Consider the following 18,289-nt stretch of genomic DNA (forward strand, 5'->3'; position numbering starts at 1 on the left):
TACCATTCTTTATCTTAAAAAGTAGGGAGGATCCTGGGGTAAGTACACAAAGCACCTAAGTCCTTCGGGTATTTTAGTGTCAGTTCTACAAAGTAAGCTTTGGCTTCCTGGCACCAGGGAGGCTCAATCTTCTGGAGGCTTCCAGAAGGCAGGTGAGGAGAAGGATCCAGCAGCCCTCCCTCCTCGGTCACAGTCACAGGGCGGCCTCGGGCCGGAGAGGAGACATCAGTACGTCTGGGGACTATTTACAGGGGTCTTCTGGGGCACGACTATGGATCACTTCATGAATGCCACTTCTGGGATCTCGCCCTTGGCCTTAAAGAAACATAAAAAGGTCAGTAGAGCCAGGTGGTCCAGGCCATTCCCCAAGCCTACCTGACCCTCTTGAAGGCCTGAAGCTCTCTTTGTCACCTATTTTCAAATCTTACCTTGAGATGAGTAAAGGCCTGGGCAGATCTGGTGTAGTCCCAGTTGTTGTCCTGAAGGCACCTGGAGTAGGGGAAGAACAGGCACCTCCATTAGAACTACTAAGTTTTGGCTTTAAAAATTTTAGGGGCACTTATTTTTCACCACCAGCACTACCTGAGTTTACCCCATTTCCTACACATGCTCAGTACTCACTTCTGAGACCACTCAAGGTTCATGCCAGACTGGGTCGAGAATGCCTGCAGCATTTCCTGCTGCTCTGGGGAGAGGGTGGGCACGGGGCTGGAGGAAGGTGTGGGAGCAGGCATGGCAAAGGCTCTCTGGACCTCATCGGCACTGGCATTCCGCACAAACAGCTCATCGTTGACAATGCACAACCTTGGAGACAAAAGGCACCTTAGACAGCTGGACAGACAGAAGATAACCTCATCCTCCCGACATCATCTCTATTCTCACTTGACACTCAGAATCTTTCAATACCCACAAGCTTCCTTTATCATTTACCCCCTTTCCCATGGATTCCACATATGGGATTATCTACCAAACAGACTGGAATTAATACATTCTTCCCCAACCCTCATTTACCTACCTTCACAACAGACTTAGGTAGTGAATATTGTTAAACCACTTTGCCACAGTGGCAGCCATGCATTAGAACGGGGACCCAATGTGGTAAGTCAGACACTCACCCTGAATTGCTGGCAGGAACAGCGACGAACGTCCGGGTAAAGGCTCGCAAGGAGTCCCGAGACTTTCCATCCACTGCAATGATAACAATGGTGATGACCCGTCAGTCATTCATGCTTTATGTTTTCAAACAGCTTCTCAAAAATCCTAAGACTGATTTGATACAGAGAACCCTAAGCAGGCCAAACAGGGGTGACTCCGTGTGCACAGATGGGCAGAGCAGGGAGGAGTGTCAGAGGTTAGAGAGGACAATAGTAACACTTTTATCCCACTAGTTATTTATTTGTATCTGTGGGCCAGGCCCTGTGTCAGGCACTTTATAAATCACTTCACTTACTCCCCAAACACGTAATGAGATGCCTATTATGAATCCCTTTCTTTTACAAACAGTCAGGTTCAGAGGTAATATAAATTGCTCACAGACACAAGAGGACCAAGGTTGGGGATGGAAGCTCAGAACTGTCTGCCTCCAAAGTCTGTGTCCTTCTAATCCTCACGCTGTTCCCATAGCCCAGACAGGAAAGACAGGTGAGGACAGGCTTGGGGGCAGAATGGGAGAAGGTGGTCAGGGAATAAGAGAAGAGAAGGGAGCTGGGAAGTTGAGAGTGCTCAGAACAACTAGCTGGGACAGGGAGACCACTCCACAAACTCAGGACTCCAAAGATACTTACCTTCTTTGAAGACTCCATTCACAGAGAAACACAGCAATGTGCTCTGAAAGAGAAGCAGCAACATCAGTTACCATGTAGGCTCCCAGCAAAGCCCAAGTCCCTCCTTGCCTCTTAAGGACTGCCCCTTCCCCAAATCCACGCTTCTGTCAAGGGAGAAATAAGTGCTTACTGTCTGCGCACTTATGTCTACCACGAAGGAACTGATGTCATGCTGAGTTTTGGGCAACTCGTTGAGGAAGGCCACCACGTTGAGACGTGTGTGCTTCAGCAGTCGGAACCGCAGGGCTGTGGGAGGAGGAGAAGCCGAGGTTAGGAGCTGAGCCCAGACTGTCTCCTTCCCAACCTTCTCCCAACCTGTTTGGCTCACGTCACACACTTACTAGGGTCTTTAAGCTTCTTCACATTCCTGCTATCCTTGAAGTACTCGGCCAAGTTGCTTCTGGGGGAATAAGAAGAAAAAGAGGCAGTGGTCAGAGCAGTGGCGATGCTGCACGTGCCGGCCAGTGTCTGCTGAGCAAGTCTGGTCCTGGGCAGGTCCTGGGATGTGCTACTCACCGGGCAGGGTTCTGGGGGGTGAAAGGAATGCTCAGGGAGCAGCAGGCTCCGTCATGGTAGGCGTCCAGGAGCCGCTGCCGGTCTCCCGAGTCATACACCGCATAGTACCTGTGGGGCAAACCAGCGGGGAGGGCTGAGCTCCACAAGCTGGATCCACAAGGGGACTGACAGCTCCCAAGACTGAGGTGCTGGGGCTAGCCCACCGCACTGCAGCCTCAGAACACCCAAGATACTTACTGCTGCAAGAAGTGCAGGACCAGATTCTTCAGGGTCTCTGTTCCAAAGTAGCTTCCCTGGAATCAAACAGACTTCAATCAAACAGGACCATGGCACCAGGACTCTCCTCCCAACATGAGTTCTAGCTCTGTGCCCCCTAGATGCCATCCCACCACTTACCTTGCAAGGCGGTAACGTCGTGGGGGCTTCAACATCAAAGGCAATTGGTGGGGGTAACTCATGGCCATCCTGCAGAAAGGAAGTGAAACACGGTGATGTGAAAGAAGGCTAGATGAGGGACTTCCCTGGCAGTCCAGGGCTAAGGCTCCCCACTCCCAGTGCAGGGGCTTGGGTTCAATCCCGGGTCAGGGAACTAGATCCCACAAGCTGTAACTAAGAGTTGGTGGGCCGCAACTAAGACCCAGCAGAGCCAAATAAATTTTTTTTTTTTAAAGGCTGGATGAGTAATTAGATGGGAGAACTAAGAGTAAAAGGTCAGAGGTCAAGTAAGAGAAAGAAACGCAAAGAGGTCTATGAATCCTGATAGATGCAACTATCATCTACAGGCATTTTTCTAGGGAGAAGGATTATAACCTTTGTTAATATATATATGAAATCTTTGCTATATTATTAAAGGGCTCCATATCCCCAAATTAGTGATCGTATTGAGGGTGGCTATGCTCCTCAGAAGAGAATGAAAAAAATTAGGTACTCACCAGTCGTAGTAGTTTTGGAAATCGCTCTCGAACGGCGCTGTCAAGAACAGGACATAAGTAAGTAATGTTTCAGAGCCACTGTGCCTCCTGGGCTGCTCTAGGAGCAAAAACACCCGTGCCCGAGGGACAGCCCAGCCCATCCTCCTTTGCTCTCACTCTTCCCCAGCCTCTGAGCTCCAGGAAAAATAACCCCACTCCCCACCTCATCTGGGGCATCCAAAAATCACTGCCTTGAAGGACGACGCTCTCTGCCTGACTCCGAGCACTGCAGGAGCAGCACTCCCAGCCCAGGCATTAAGCCGGGACCTCTTCTCCGTCCTTGACCCCCTTACCTTCCACCTACTCACCTGTGCAGCCCCGGGAGGAGGGAATGGGGTGGGAGCCCAGGGCTCCGCTGCCTCAACAGGTATCCATCACTTCTGCCAGGTCTGGCCGTGGCCAAGACCAGAACACACCACAGAAATGGCACAGGATGTTGGGGCAGGGAGACGAGCAAGGCTTGGGAAGAGGAGAGGCCAAGGAGGAAGAGAGGGGAGAGGAGAGAGAAAAGGAAGGAGAGGAGGGGGCAAAGAAGATATGGGGGAGATTCAGGCGAGGAAAGAGAGAAAGGAAAGAGAAAGCAAAGACAAAGCAACAGCACGAGATGGTGGAGAGTCATTTAGAAAGACCAGGGAGAACAAAGGGCCAGAGGCGCCCGACACAGCCGTCTCTTTCGGCTCCCTTCTCCCTATGGTTCAAGGAGGAAGTGAGAAACCATCTTTGCTGTGGTGAGAGGGCAGCTGCTATTGGCCAGGTGTCTGTCTGCTACCTGGGTCCCGATCTGAGCTGGGCGTGGGCAGCAAAGCAGCCATGGGGGCAGGAGATCTCCCTCCGAAGGGGTGAGGGCTCAGGCCCCTGCAAAGTTGGGGGGGTGAGGGTCTGTGCCCCACCACTGTTGGCCCCCAAGTTCTCTCCTGATGGCCCCTCTGCGACTGTGCCTGTCTTAGGTTGTTCCTTCCCTGAGGAATCTTACCCGTCTCTGGCTAACCAGCCATCCTCCGGGGCCAAGCAGGGTGATGTGAGGTGTGGAGTGAGGGAGGGGCAGCGCCCCCAGAGAGGGTCAGTTCTCTGTCTCCTGGATAGCCTACGCCCCCGTGGCCTCCACGCCCAGCACCTGCCTTGGGATTCCCTCGCCTGCTGGCGGGGCCCCGGCTCTGGTCACGTGTCTTAGGGAACCCAGGTTTCTCCTCCAGGGAGGGCCCAGCTCACAGCCTTGGGCAAGAGCGACAGAGTGCATGGCACCAGCCACCAGGAGGCCTCAACCTCAGCACGGGCAGGAAAACCCAGGCAGTAACCTTGGGCAAAGTGATTGTGAGAACTGAGCCCCTCTTGGCAACAGGGCAAGAGGGGCTGTCACCGGACAGAGGAGGGAAGGCCCATCAGCAGGAAGTCCCAGGGAGGGAGGGCTTCTGCCCAGGGGTTACCAGGCTCTTGGCTCAAAGCAACTCCACGTATGGGGATGTAATATGCAAGACACCCCCTGGTCATGGTAGAGAAAGGGAGATGCTCTTCTTGAAACAAAAGGGGAGGGAGAGTCTAGAGAAGGCTGTGTTCAGGAAGGAAGGAGAAAGGCCACAGAACCAGCAGACAGACAGTCAGCTGAGAAGAAAGGAAAGGAGGCCTGGGGCAAAGCTAGGGGTCACGGGCAGACAAAATGGAGGAACACGCGATCCTCCCCAAGGACAGGTGGTTCCAGCTGAGGGCTGCACATCTCCTGCAGATGGGCAGTGGTCAGGGTGCATCCGCTCAGCCTCCCAGGGGGTGAAGGTCCCCAGGAGGGGAGATAAAGCTTATAACTGACCTGATGTAGGTGGACTGGTCTCGGAAGGTGTCGCACAGGGTGTTTCCGTCAAGCCAGAGCTCTTCCAGCTTCAGCCCTTTGATCTTGTCCAACTCCCGCTCAGACTTTAGCTGCAAAGGCAGGAAAAGACATGTTCGTAAAGACAGCCAGCTAGATCCCCCCACCCCCATCCTCATCTCTTAAATGCCCTCCCTGCCTCTTGCTGCCATGAACAAGCTCTCTCCACCTCTGCCCACCCTATCCAAACACAGCCTGGCTCTCAAACTCACCTCATTTCCAGAGAGATTTAGGGTCTTTAGATTGGGTGCTTTCTGCACAATGCTGGACAAGTCATCCAGCCGGTAGAGCTTGTTGTTGCTCAAGTTCAAGGACAATAGCTGTGGGGAGAGGAGAATTTAGAGGAATCACCACCGGTCAGGGGATGAGAAACAAACCTGCCTCCCGACCCCATCCTACGTACCCGACCCTGCTTCCTCCCACCTAGTGGGACAAAGGCCTCACCTCAGGGATGTTCTCTTCGATGATTCGCAGGGTGGCTGCCATGCAGCTTCTTCGGTTCAGGACAACGTCAATGTTCTGGGCCACTAAATCTGCAGGAAGCAAAGGGAAGTCTGAGAAGGCCTGCCCAGGCCAGCATGCCCCCCACAGCACCCTCAGATTTCCCCTGCTGACAGATCCCCCTCTGTCTCCACCAATCTAATAATGGGTGAGGCAGAATCAACCTGTATCCGACCTGTACCTGGGTCTGAACGGAGGCCCTTGAGGTCAAGTGCTTGCTGGGAGCCATCGTATCGTTTGCTCATGATCAGCTGCAGAGGAAGACAGAGGGTTCAGTGGTCACTGGAGTTGTCAAGGGGGGGGGCGGGGGAACCCCTAAGACTCAGGTGCCGGCCTCACCTTTAGCTGCTCTACTTGTTCTGGCTTCAGTTCATTTTGCACAGAATGGGGTGGAGAAGAGGAGTTGATGATGATAGATATCTGCAGGGGAAACACACATGGACAGGATGAACTCCAGGAAGGCCTGAGCCTCAGGACCAAGAACCAGTCTATGCCCTGAGCACCAGTCCCCACCCCCAACCAAACCAGGCTCTTCATACTCACTCTGCGGTTCTCCCGATCCAAAATCTTATAGTTAACAGCCTTCAATGCAGAGGCAGTACTGGCGTCCTCCACAAAAAACTGGGCCCGTGTGTTTTCATAGTGAAACTGCAAGACGAGGGAACAAGGGCATTAGACCTGGAGCCCAGAGCCCCCAGCCCAGCTGGGACCTCCACCCTCCTTGGTGTGCAGTCAGCCACTCTGGCCTTCTCTTACCTCAATGGGAGTAAAAGGGACACTGCACTTGCTCTGAATCACACTCAGGAGCCATGACTTGTCATATTTCCTGCCGTAAGGGATCTAGAGGAGAGGAGGAGAAGAGACAGGAACAACCTGTCACTAAATGAACAGCAGACCCCTCCAGTGCTCCTTTCAGCGCATCTGCCAAGCTCTAAAAGACTTTCTGGAGAAATTGTCAATTTAAAAGTTTCCTGGGAATTCCCTGCTGCTTCAGTGGTTAGGACTCCGAGCTTCCACTGCTGGGAACTCAATCCCTGGTCAGAGAACTAAGATCCCACAGGTTGCACAGTGAAGTCAAAAAAATAAAGAGTATTCTACTCAAGGCAAATATGAACTCCTTAACCCCCTTTTTGTCCATTTATAATTATTCCTCAAAGGATGCAAATGTTTGATTCTACAAGTTCTAAGACATCATTTATAACCTACCTGCCTTTCAGAGAACTCAAGGGCCCTCCACTCCACACTCAGCTTCTCACTTCTGAAGGAGCTCTCCCACCCGCCAACCACAATTATCACATTTCCCTTTCATGGCCTTCTCATCCTGCTGCCCCCCTTCTTTTCTGAAGCTGCTCATAGATGTTCTGAGATATTGATTCTTAGCAGCAAGAATGGTTCCCTGATTGTGGAGTAAACAGCTGATTTTGTAACATGAGAGGTAAACACTTTAACTCTGAGCCCAGCCCCTTAGCTCCCCTGCTCCATGTAGCTCCAAGATACTCACTGTAAAAAAAAAAAAAAAAAAAAAAAAAAAGATACTCACTGTAATCTTAAACCAGTTCTTGGACGTCCCATCCTGGCTAGTGCCAGCCCCTCCCCTCTCTGCAGCAATTCGATCTCTCCGTAGGGGCAGAGTGACATGAATTCGAGTGCGCTCGTTCCAGTTATCACCCCGACGGTTGGGTCGTGCAGCATAGGGGGTGCTGTGGGGAAGGAGAGAATAAAACATTCACCAAGGTTAGGAATGTCTTCTCAAAGATCTTCCTGCGCTGTTATCAGGACCACAGCTATCAACTACCAGTAAGCTGGTCCTGGCATTTCTCTCCCTTCCAGGTGGGAAGAGAAATGACATGGGCAGTAAGAGCCACATAAATGAGGGGGCCACGAAATTCAAACCAGACCAACTGGTTACTTACTATCGTACTCGGGGAGCATCCTGGACATCGCTCATTGCCACGTCTCTGTCATCGTCCTCCAGGCGAGAGGACCGAACGCTGGAGCCCCCTCTTCCAGACCTCCGGTTCCCCTCGCCAGACTTCCACCGGAAAGGGCCCCGGCCTTTCTTTCTTCTTTGAGGGAAACTAACTCGATCATCGTGCTCTGGGTTTGGAAACAGAACAAAAATTAGAAAATACATCACTGGAAGGACTTCACTGGTGGTTCAGTGGCTAAGTAAGACTCCCCGCTCCCAACACAAAGGGCCCTGAGTCTGACGCGTGGTCAGGGAACTGGATTCCACATGCCTTGACTAAGAGTTTGCATGCCACAATTAAAAAAAAAAAAAAAGATCCCTTGTGCCACAACTAAGACCTGGCGCAGCCAAATAAATATTCGAATATTTAAAAAAGAAGAGAAGAAAATACACCACTGGTTCAGCTACTTTGCTTGGCAATCACACTATCCAGCACCCTGCACCATCAGATGAGATACACAGTCACCACAGAGGCCACCTCTGTGCAAACTCAGTGGGGTGGCAACATCAGTGGGGTGGCAACATCAGTGACTGGAAAACTGTGTGACGTCTTTTTAGAAAAGTGAAGCAGAAAACAACAACAACAAAAAAAGTGAAGCAGAAACTGGAACTAGAGAAAGGAGAAGGAGAACATGGAAGTGAGTGTCTCAAGTGCAACTGGATACAACTCAGACTCCTGAGAGTCACCTGAAGTCTGCTTTTCTCAGCCTTCCAAATCTACTTAATCTCACTCAAAAAAATCTTTTTAACTTTTTATTTTACATTGGAGTATAACTGATTAATAATATTGTGTTAGTTTCAGGTGTATAACAAAGTGATACAGTTATACCTATACATGTATCTATTCTTTTTTTTTTTTTTTTTTTAATTTTATTTTATTTTTTTTGTTTTTTTTTTTTGTATCTATTCTTTTTCAGATTCTTTTCCCAAATAGATTGTTAATGGAATACTGAGCAGCGTTCCCTGTGCTATACAGTAGGTCCTTGTTGGTTATTCATTTTAAACATAGCAGTGTGTACATGTCCATCCCAAACTCCCAATCTGTCCCTTCCCTACCCACCTCTCCCTGGTAACCATAAATTCATTCTCTAAAACTACCCCTACTCAAAATTTGATCACATCTTGAAAAGCCGATCACAATGATTACATCAGCTTTCAGTAAACAATAGTTCTTTTGCCTGTAAAGTACAAATGTCAGTTACAAATACAACCAATTTAAAGGCTTCTTTTAAGTCTTGTTCTCGCCTCAAAAAACTGAAACTAGAACTACCATATGATCCTGCAAATCCACTCCAATTATACGTCCAGAAAAAAACAAAAAGTGCTAATCAAAAAAGATACATGCATAAATGAGAAAGTTGGGATTAACATCTACACACTACTATATCTGAAATAGATAATCAATAAGGACCTACTGTATAGCACAGGGAACTCTACCCAGTACTCTGTAATAACCTCCATGAGAAAAGAATCTGAGAAACAATAGATATCTGTATAACCAAATCACTTTGCCGTACACCTGAAAGTAATGCAACACGGTAAACCAACTATACTCCAATACAAAAGTTTTTTTTAAAAAGCATCAAAACTAACAAAAAGGGAAGAATACATATGAGCTTCACTTGTTTTCAGGTCAATAAAAAAAGATACCTGCATCTCATTGCTCATAGCAACACTGTTTACAGTGGGCGAGATATGGAAGCAACCCAAATGTCCATCAAGGGACTAATGGATAAAGAAGATGTGGTGGATACACATACACACACACATAACAAAATACTACTCAGCCATAAAAAAGAATGAAATCTTGCCACTGCAACATGAATGGACTTGGAGGTTATTATACTCAGTGAAATAAGTCAGACAGAAAAAGACAAATATTGTATGATATCACATGTAAAAACTAAAACGAATATATTTAGCAAAACAGAAACAGACTCACAGATATAGATAACAAACTCTCGGTTATCAGTGGGGAGAGGGAAAGCAGAAGGTGCAAGATAAGGTTATGGGATTAAGAGATACCAACTACTCAGTATAAAATGGATAGGCAACAATGATATATTATTGCATGGGGAGTGACAGCCATTGTTTTGTAATAACTTTCAATGGAGTATAATCAACTGTAATACTGAATCACTATGTTCACTTTCATGTCATATCTGAAAACTATCATAATGTTGTAAATCAACCATACTAAAAAACTGCCACTCTGAAGTAAATGTTGAAGTGCGAGTGACCCAAGTGTAACTGGACACAAGTCACTCTCCAAAAAGTCACCTGAAATCTGCTGTCTGCCCACCCACATCCACTTAACCCCAAGTGACCTCTCTCAAATCCAGGTAAACCAATCATGATGGTTACATTAACTTCCAGTAATCAATACTCCTTTTGCCTATAGAGGACAAACATCAATTACAAATATGATCAATCTAATGGTTTCTTTTATAAATCTTATTCTCAAACTCTGAAGTTCAGGGAGTGAACTCTTAGTTTCCTTGGTCAGAAATGCCTCTTAACTCAGGAGACAACTCCTGAATTCAGGTTCTAATGGCAGTTAGGGTACTTCACCAAGGGTCCTTGAATGTTCTCCAGGAGTATGTTCCTCTCAACCTTGGTGTGTAGAAATGGTTTCTTAAAAAGAGACCTACGATTGTCCCCAAAGGTCTGTCTAATGCATAGTACTCCGCAAACATTGAATCTCATGAAATGACCCTGGGGAAAAAATAAACCACTAGAAGGTGCAGTTAACATTTATTGAGAACTAACATTTATTGAGAACTTTATCCGATGTCAGGCGCTCAACACTCACGATCTTGTTCATACACACACACACACACAAACTTAGGAGACAGGTACTGTTTCTATTCCTCCTTAAGGGGGTGGAAAATCAGGCCTGAGTGTTTAACTCACACAAGATTGGCATGGCCAGCTCAGAATTGAAACCTTGGCTGTTGTGTGCTCCTAACCACTACTCTGGACCTAAACCCAATTTAGTGTTCTGGCTAGAACATTGAGTTAATGTGTAGGTCTAAAATATTAAGCCAAAGATGAGGACGGTGGGGGAGGGGGCAAGACCGACTGGACGTACGGTAGAAAATAGGGCACCGGCAGCCCAAGAACAGGGCACTGACTCACATTAGTATAGCCGCCAAACTGAACTGACAGGCATCCACCACCCACAAAGTTCAAAGGAATCCAGTCACCCCACCGCCGAGCCACCCGCTCCGAGCCGCAGGTGCTCACAACGCCAGGATTCTGGGGTCAACGAGCCGGGCACCCATCCTCGAGTTCAGCCAGGGCCCGGACTGCCTCGCCCCGGGCCCGCGCCACCCACCGCCGTTCCCCGCGGACACCCGGCCCCTCGCGGCCTCCCGCCCCGGCGCTGCGGCCTAGGCCGGCGCTGCCCAGCGAAGCTCCAGATCGCCCCCCTCCCCGGCTCAAGGACCAGCACTGACCGTTGTATGACTTCCCTTCGTCCGCCATGGCACAGCTAGAAGCAGGGGCGGGCTGCGTCGCGGGCCGCTACCTAGCCAAACGTCCGAATGCCAAGGCGCTCCAGGCCGAAGTGCTCCTACGCCGGCTACCACCGCATTTATAAGGAGACCGCGTCGCGCGCTGCCGACGTCCCACGATGATAGGCGGAGCCACTGGGAGACGCGCGTGCGCATTCGACCAGCAGAGACACTGGGGCGGGGCTTGGGGCCGACGCCCCGCCCAGTACTGATTAGTTTACTGATCCCTCTGATTAGTACTCGCACCTGCCCCCTGCTTTCGTCGTAGGCAGCACCTCCAAGGTTGGCGCTGAAGCAGAGATGGCCACTGCACCCCAGAGCTCAAACAGAAAAAGGGAAGGAGGGCCACAAGAAGGGCTTCTGAGGAATAGAAGAGCAGTGCCTTGGAGTGACCGCTCCAAGACCCGTAGGAGGATCCAGCCTGGGCTTAAGTCTCAGCTCAGCCCTTTGCCTTCTACAGATATATGCCTTGCTTTCCTCGCCTATAGAATGAAATAGAAAACTAAAAGGTAAGCTCCAAGAGAGCAAGGAGTTGACTAACTCATGGCTTTTTTTTTTCTCCTCCAGCGCCTGGCTCAGTACCATACCTAGCACATACCAGGAACTCAGCAAATATTATGAAATAAATTTCCAATCTATGCAACGACCCGCCCCCCCCCCCCCAATAGTTGCTGAGTCAAATGAGAAAAACTGCATTTGTCAGGCTGTGATCGTCTTCACAGATCGCCCCACCCACCATCGATGTGCTGTGCTTAAACCCACATCATGTGTCAACTAAACAGTTAAGATGCAAGCAAAATCATCCCCTGAACACAGGTCAAAGGGAGAGGAAATACTAAAATGCCAGGGCTAAGGCCAGGGCTCTCCTAGATAACTACTGCCCCCACCCAGAAGGTACTACAGCCAGCCCAGTGTGATTGTTGTCACTATAGCTTGAGCTTCCTTGGGGGTGTATGAAATGGGGGTACTCCAGTGACCTCAGAATGATGTGGCTGTGGGTCCTGTTCAGGACTGACAAGCATATTGACTTTCCTGGAGGGTAGGTATTCCAGGCAGATCTCTACTTCATTCTCCTGTGACTGGCTTGGATTTGGTGAGGGGCTTCAAGGGGACTAAGAGCCTCAGCTGGATCTGGGAACAAATTCTTCACCTTTCATTCCTGGCAGCAGACAGAACCCCTGCTTCATCCAGCCCAAGGAAAATGGTGGGACTGGAGGATGCAGATGAAACAGGTCAATACTTCTGGAGATGGTCCTGGAAGTTACCACTAATCAGAGACCCACTCTGGGGTCGTTCGTGTACCCTGCTTTGAAGGGAATTTTCCATGATAATTAAGTACTGCTCCACTTGGTTATGCCTGCTGGAAGCAGCTGTGTGCATGGAGCCCAAAGCCTGGCCCCTGAGGGTCATCAGTCCAGCCCTTTCAGTTGTCATATTGGGCAGCAGGCTCCCTCCATTTCTGCCAAGGCCCTTCTTCGGCGCTCCCACCCAGAAAATGACGACATGGCTAGTGAGGCTGACAGTCTTGCTGTAATTGGGAGAAAATGGGCTGCAGCACATTTGGCAGATTGAGAGTCACCTGCAGCCAGAGTTGGGGTTGTGCAGGCCGCCGAGGGGCTCAGGGGCCCTTGCCTCATGTGGTAAAGAGAGGAAGAAGAGGTCAAATTCTAACCCAAATGGGAAAGTTGGTCCCTGGGGCAGTTTCACTTCCTCTCCTTGATCTCAGGAAGGTGGGGAAAGGCATCATCTCCCCTTGCTGCCAAAGTTCCCTTTGCGACAGGCTGGGGAGGGTTTATAAAAATCTCCTGGTGGAGACAATCTCCCCGACGAGCCCCTCAGTTGGCCTCTGCTCCTTTCCAGCCACTTCACAGCAGAGTCCAAATCCAGAACCGTGAGTGTTTCATGGGCTGGAGGGTGGTGAGGGGAGGGCTGGGTGGCCAGAGGCAAGGAGTGGGGGACCGAGGGCAGTGGTCATTCTTAGCAGTTCCAAGGAAACAGGGCCCTTCTCCCAAGCACCCTGCACAGGCTCAGTGGCAGCTCTGGCCACCTGCCCTCCCAGAAGGGTTCCAAACCCCCACGGAGTGCCTCAGAGTGGAAAGGGTTCAGGCAAGGAAGACCACAAAGATGATGAAGAAGACAATGAGGATGAGGAAGATTTTGACCATGAGCCACCGGTTGGAGGTGACCGACTGGAAGTACTTGAGAATCTCTGAGTGGGCGGCCTCCACGTCCAGCTGGGCTCCCAGCACATTCTCGTCGATCCTGAGGATAGGTTCGGGAGGAGGGGAAGAGAAAGATGCTGAATTAAAAAGAATGCTGTTGAACTGTATTTTTTATGTATGTATATATTCTTGCCTGAAAAATCCCTTGGATAGAGGAGCCTGAAGGGCTATAGTCCATGGGTCCCACAGAGTCAGACACAACTGAAGTAATTCAGCATGAACACATAGAGGAAAAAGCTCTGGAAGGGTGATATAAACAAGTCTTGGCTCTGCAACTTACTAGCTAATGAACCTAAGCCACGCATTTAACCTCAAGTCTCATTTTCCTCAACTGCAAAGGAAAAATGAAAAGAAAAACTGAAAAGAAAAAATGAGGATAACACAAATCCTAGGTTTGCTATCAGGCTCCAATGAGTTATATAAAGTGCCCAACCCATACTAAGAGAATCCAAAATGTCTACATATTATAAATTTTGCTCATCGGTTGTGTCCAACTCTTTGCGACCCCATGGACTGAAGCCAGCCAGTCTCCTCTGTCCAAGGGATTTTCCAGGCAGCAATACTGGAGCCGGTTGCCATTTCCTTCTCCACGGGATGTCCCCAACCCAGGGCTTGAACCTGTATCTCTTGTGTCTCCTGCATGGACAGGCCACTAGGGCCACCTGGGAAGCCTCTAATAGTACTGATTGTAATAAGGGGGAAAAGGTCACAGAAAATCATGGTCAGGAAACCCTCATTCTAAGTGAGAAAGGAAGCATTCTGAGTGAGAAAGGAAGAACTTGATGATATGGACAGAAAGTCAAGGGATGAGAAAAGCCCCCTATATTAGAACACGTCTCTCAGGGTATAGAGAAGTCCTCAGAATAATGGCAATCTCTTGAGACACTGCTGAGGAAAATTAAACATTTCCCAGCTACTCTGCATATGCAATCCTAAAAGCCAAATATAAACCCTGGTCTTTGCAAAGGGAGTCTCTGGGAGCAGGGACGTTGGGAGCGGTGAGGTCAGGAAAGCTGGTGGGGCCTGGTAATCAAGGAAGAAAGTGAGAGGGCAGGCTGGGCCAGTGGCTGCAAGCCCACGGTCCTGGTAAGGTGGTCAGGAGTATGACAACCTAATCTGTCCAAATACAGGAGCCTGGATTCTACATGACTGCCTATCTATGTCAGGGAGGCTAATGTATTAGGTTCCCTAGTTTTTGGCATAATTACATTTCTCAGTGTGGATGCACTTGTCATCTCCTACCCAATAAAGCTCATTTATATTGGCAATTATAATGGCTTCACTTAACAAAAATGGAGGAACAATGAATGCAATCTGGCATATATAAGATTTTAAATGGGAGTCCGTGAATGAAAACTAGCACAAGGGAAGAAGTTACTATCACTCAATAGTAATTTTAAAGAGAGGAAGTTCCTTCTCTATGGAAGAATATAAGCTAATTAACATAGAAGGAATCGGCAAAATAGAAAATGACCATTTTGCCACACACACTCTCAAATGAATCAGGCAAGGGGGCCACCAGGGGGGCCAATAAAGAGATAACCTCATCAAGTGCCTCCTGATGTGACCACCTACACAGTCGGCCAAAAGTACTGAACTTAATCATAGCGACAAATAGTGCACAGGGGACTCAAAGTGTCCCTCCACTGATGTCTGACAGTCACTACCTTGAACCAGAGACCAAACAAGGTATCACCAATAAAGAGATAACCTCATCAAGTGTCTACTGATATGACTGCCTACAGGGATGGTCGAAACTACTGAACTTAAATTTAATCAGAGGGTCAAACATCAAACAAAACGTGTGTATGACTCTGTATAAGAGGTACTGGTCTCTTAAAAAAAAAGTATATTATCACACTAAAAAAGGCAGACTAAAGAGACACAATAATTGAATGTATGAATGTTGTCTAAATCTTAAATTGAAAGGAAAAGGCTAAATTTTTTCTATTCTTGGTAGATGCTTGCTGAAGTATCTGGGGATAACACATGATGTTTGAAAAAACTGTCATGATGTTTGCACCTACTTTTTTTTTTTTTTACATGCACACAGCCTTGTTTATTTATTTATTGTCTTTATTTATTTTTAAATATTTATTTGGCTGCACCAGGTCCTAGTTGCGGCATGTGGGATCTAGTTCCCTGACAAGGGATTTGAACCCAGGTCCCCTGCACTGGGAGTGCAGAGTCTTAGCCACTGGACCACCAGGGAAGTCTCTATTTATTTTTAATTGGAGGATAATTACAGTGTTGTGGTGGTTTCTGCTGTATATCAACATGAATCAACCAAAGATATAGATATGTCCCCTCGTTCTTGAACCTCCCTCTGGTCCCCGATAATTACAGTGTTGTGGTGGTTTCTGCTGTATATCAACATGAATCAACCAAAGATATAGATATGTCCCCTCGTTCTTGAACCTCCCTCTGGTCCCCGACCCTGCACCTCCTTTTAAATGATTCAGGAAAAAAAAAAAAGGTGAGAGGAAGTAAATGTGATAAAAAGTCAACAGTTGGTACACTAGGTGAATCATTATAGATGTCGCTTCTGCCATCCTCCCAACTTTTCTATTGTTTGAAAATTTTTAATCTACGAGTTGGAGGGAAAAGGAAAATGATCGAGTAACACAAGGAACTCTAGATCAGTAGCATTTTTTATACCTTAGAAAAAATAAGAATCACCTGTTGAGCATCTCAAAAATGCAAGTTTTTTTTTTTTTTTTTGGCCGTGCTGAGTAGCTTTTGCAATCTTAGTTCCCCATGCAGGGATCAAACTCGGGCCCACAGCAGTGAAAGCACCAAGTCTTAATCACTGAACCACCAGGAAATTCCTCAAAAATGCAAATTCTGGAAATTCCCTGGTAGTCCAGTGGTTAGGACTCAAGGGCTTTCACTGCTAAGGTTGGATCTCTGGTCAGGGAATAAGATCCCAGAACCTGAGCAGCAAAGCCAGGGGGTAGAAAAAAGGCAAATTCTTAGGTCTCACATTCTAGGGTGGGGCCCAGGAGACTACAGGTAGAGAAAGTGAAAATCAGTTGAGTCCGACTCTTCGACTCCATGGACTATACAGTCCATGGAATTCTCCAGGTCAGAATACTGGAGTGGGTATCCTTTCCCTTCTTCAGGGTATCTTCCCAACCCAAGGATCGAACCCAGGACTCCTGCATTGCAGGCAGATTCTTTACTAGCTGAGCCACAAGGGAAGCCCAAGAATACTGAAGTGGGTAACCTATCCCTTCTCTAGCTGATCTTCCCTACCAAGGAATCAAACTGGGTCTCCTTCAAGAAATCTGGAATAAATCAGTGGTTTCTCAGGAGAGTGCTAAAATCCAGATCCACTGGCATTTGCAGGAGGCAAACACAAGAGTATCTGTGTCTATTGTAAAAACACCATCTTTTTAGAATTTCAATTTCTTGTTCATATGGTTGCCCCAAAATTTTCTCTCCCTTGTTATTTTCCTTTTATGTTGCAATCTACTGCCAGATTGCTTCTGAGCCACTCAACTGAACCTGCTGGCACTGATCCAGTTAATCCAAGCCCCCTGATGCAAGTAACACCTGAGGATCCTTAATTCACATTTCTTTCTTTCTCAGGGGCACCAAGACATAACCACTCCTTCCTCCCTAAAATTCTTTCCACCTCAGCTTCTAAGGACACATTTCTTTGCTTTTTTCTCTCATCTCCCTAAAACTTCAGTCTCTTGGACAGATTTTTGCCTTCCCCAGGTACACCTGGAGCCCATGGGGATCTATTCGGGCCTTATTCTCACTTTGCCCATTGTCCCTGGGTGGTCTCATTTACCTCCATGGTTTCACCAAGAAGTTGCTGACTCCTACGTCCTTTATCTCTAGCTTAGCCCTCTCTTTTCCGAGCATCAAACCAGGCCTCTTGGCTGTCCCTTGAAGTGTGAGCTCGCTCGAGATGTCCGGAACAAATCTCATTCTCTGCACCCAGCACCGGTTCACCGCCTCCTGTGTTCTCTCCCCACCCCCAGATCCAAGACGACTGGCTCACAGCAGCAACAACTAATGTTTGCTAAACCAATGAACAAATAAGTACTAACACTGAAAAATACTTATGACACTCTTTCAAGGAAGATTAGTTGTCAAGTTGTATATATACTGTAATTCTATTTTTGTTTGTCTATAAAAGGCTTTCAGGGACTTCCCTGGGGGTCCAGTGGCTAAGAATCCATCTTCCAGGGGATTCCCTGATGGTCCAGTGGTTAGAACTCTATGCTGTCAGTGCCAAGGACCCTGGTTCTATCACTGGTCGGGAAACTAAGATCCCACATGCTCTGGGCTGGAGACCTGGATTCAGTCCCTGGGACAGGAAGATCCCCTGAAGGAGGGAATGGCAACCCACTCCAGTATTCTGCCTGGAGAATTCCATGGACAGAGGAGGCTAGTAGGCTATAGTCCATGGGCATCACAAAGAGTTAGAGATGACTGAGCGACTAGCACTATCATTTTCACTTCATGGGGTGACTAAGCCAGCACATCTCAACCACCGAGCCCCCGAATCTAAATGAAAGATCCTGTCTCCTGCAATGAAGACCCAAAGCAGCCAAAAATAATTAAATAAATTTTTTTTTAAAAAAAGGTTTTCAGGTTTTTGTTTTTTTGCCGAGCTTTTCCGATGACTCATCAGTAAAGAATCTGCCCAAAATGCAGGCAGGAGATGCAGGAGATGCTGGTTGGATTCCTGGGCTGGGAAGATGCCCTGGAGGAGGAAATGGCAACCCACTCCAGTATTCTTGCTCGGAAAATTCCACGGACAGAGGAGCCTGGTGGGCTACAGTCCACAGGGTCAAAGAGAGTCAGACATGACTGAGTGAGAGCGTGCACGCGCGCGCGCGCACACACACACACACACACACACACACTCACTCACTCACCCCCACCCACACACACAAC

General features: G+C 48.2%; 2 protein-coding genes across 8 annotated transcripts in view; both read right to left on the minus strand.

Annotated features, from left to right (window-relative positions):
• Positions 1 to 8: 8 nt before the first annotated feature.
• Positions 9 to 11,783, minus strand: NXF1 (nuclear RNA export factor 1). The gene is made up of 21 exons (XM_065937546.1): positions 11,097 to 11,783; positions 7,583 to 7,766; positions 7,210 to 7,369; positions 6,426 to 6,509; positions 6,213 to 6,317; positions 6,009 to 6,089; positions 5,851 to 5,920; positions 5,613 to 5,701; positions 5,381 to 5,488; positions 5,112 to 5,221; positions 3,272 to 3,308; positions 2,736 to 2,804; positions 2,577 to 2,632; positions 2,340 to 2,447; positions 2,165 to 2,223; positions 1,954 to 2,069; positions 1,785 to 1,827; positions 1,116 to 1,188; positions 622 to 804; positions 429 to 489; positions 9 to 315 (listed from the first exon to the last, which is right to left on the minus strand). Exons 1-21 carry the CDS (start codon positions 11,122 to 11,124, stop codon positions 277 to 279), a joined length of 1,863 nt encoding a protein of 620 aa, XP_065793618.1. The 5' UTR covers positions 11,125 to 11,783; the 3' UTR covers positions 9 to 276.
• Positions 11,784 to 12,664: 881 nt separating this feature from the next.
• The window catches only part of STX5 (syntaxin 5), a 29,298-nt gene continuing 23,673 nt past the window's right edge, over positions 12,665 to 18,289 (minus strand). For all 7 annotated transcript variants that reach the window (XM_065937549.1, XM_065937552.1, XM_065937551.1 and 4 more), the window contains one exon: positions 12,665 to 13,415. In XM_065937549.1, coding sequence (XP_065793621.1) covers positions 13,256 to 13,415 — 160 coding nt within the window. In that variant the 3' untranslated portion in view covers positions 12,665 to 13,255. The remainder of the gene's footprint in view (positions 13,416 to 18,289) is intronic.

This window comes from Muntiacus reevesi, chromosome 5, assembly GCF_963930625.1.
Source record: "Muntiacus reevesi chromosome 5, mMunRee1.1, whole genome shotgun sequence".
In the NCBI taxonomy this organism is placed as follows: domain Eukaryota; kingdom Metazoa; phylum Chordata; class Mammalia; order Artiodactyla; family Cervidae; genus Muntiacus; species Muntiacus reevesi.

Excerpts from the sequence above, each read along its gene's own strand:
- NXF1 (XM_065937546.1), bottom strand. The coding sequence starts at position 11,124 with ATGGCGGACGAAGGGAAGTCATACAACG. Across the intron at positions 5,921-6,008 it reads AACAAGTAGAGCAGCTAAAG|CTGATCATGAGCAAACGATA; the intron begins GTGAGGCCGGCA and ends CTTCCTCTGCAG. Across the intron at positions 2,633-2,735 it reads CGACGTTACCGCCTTGCAAG|GGAAGCTACTTTGGAACAGA; the intron begins GTAAGTGGTGGG and ends GTTTGATTCCAG.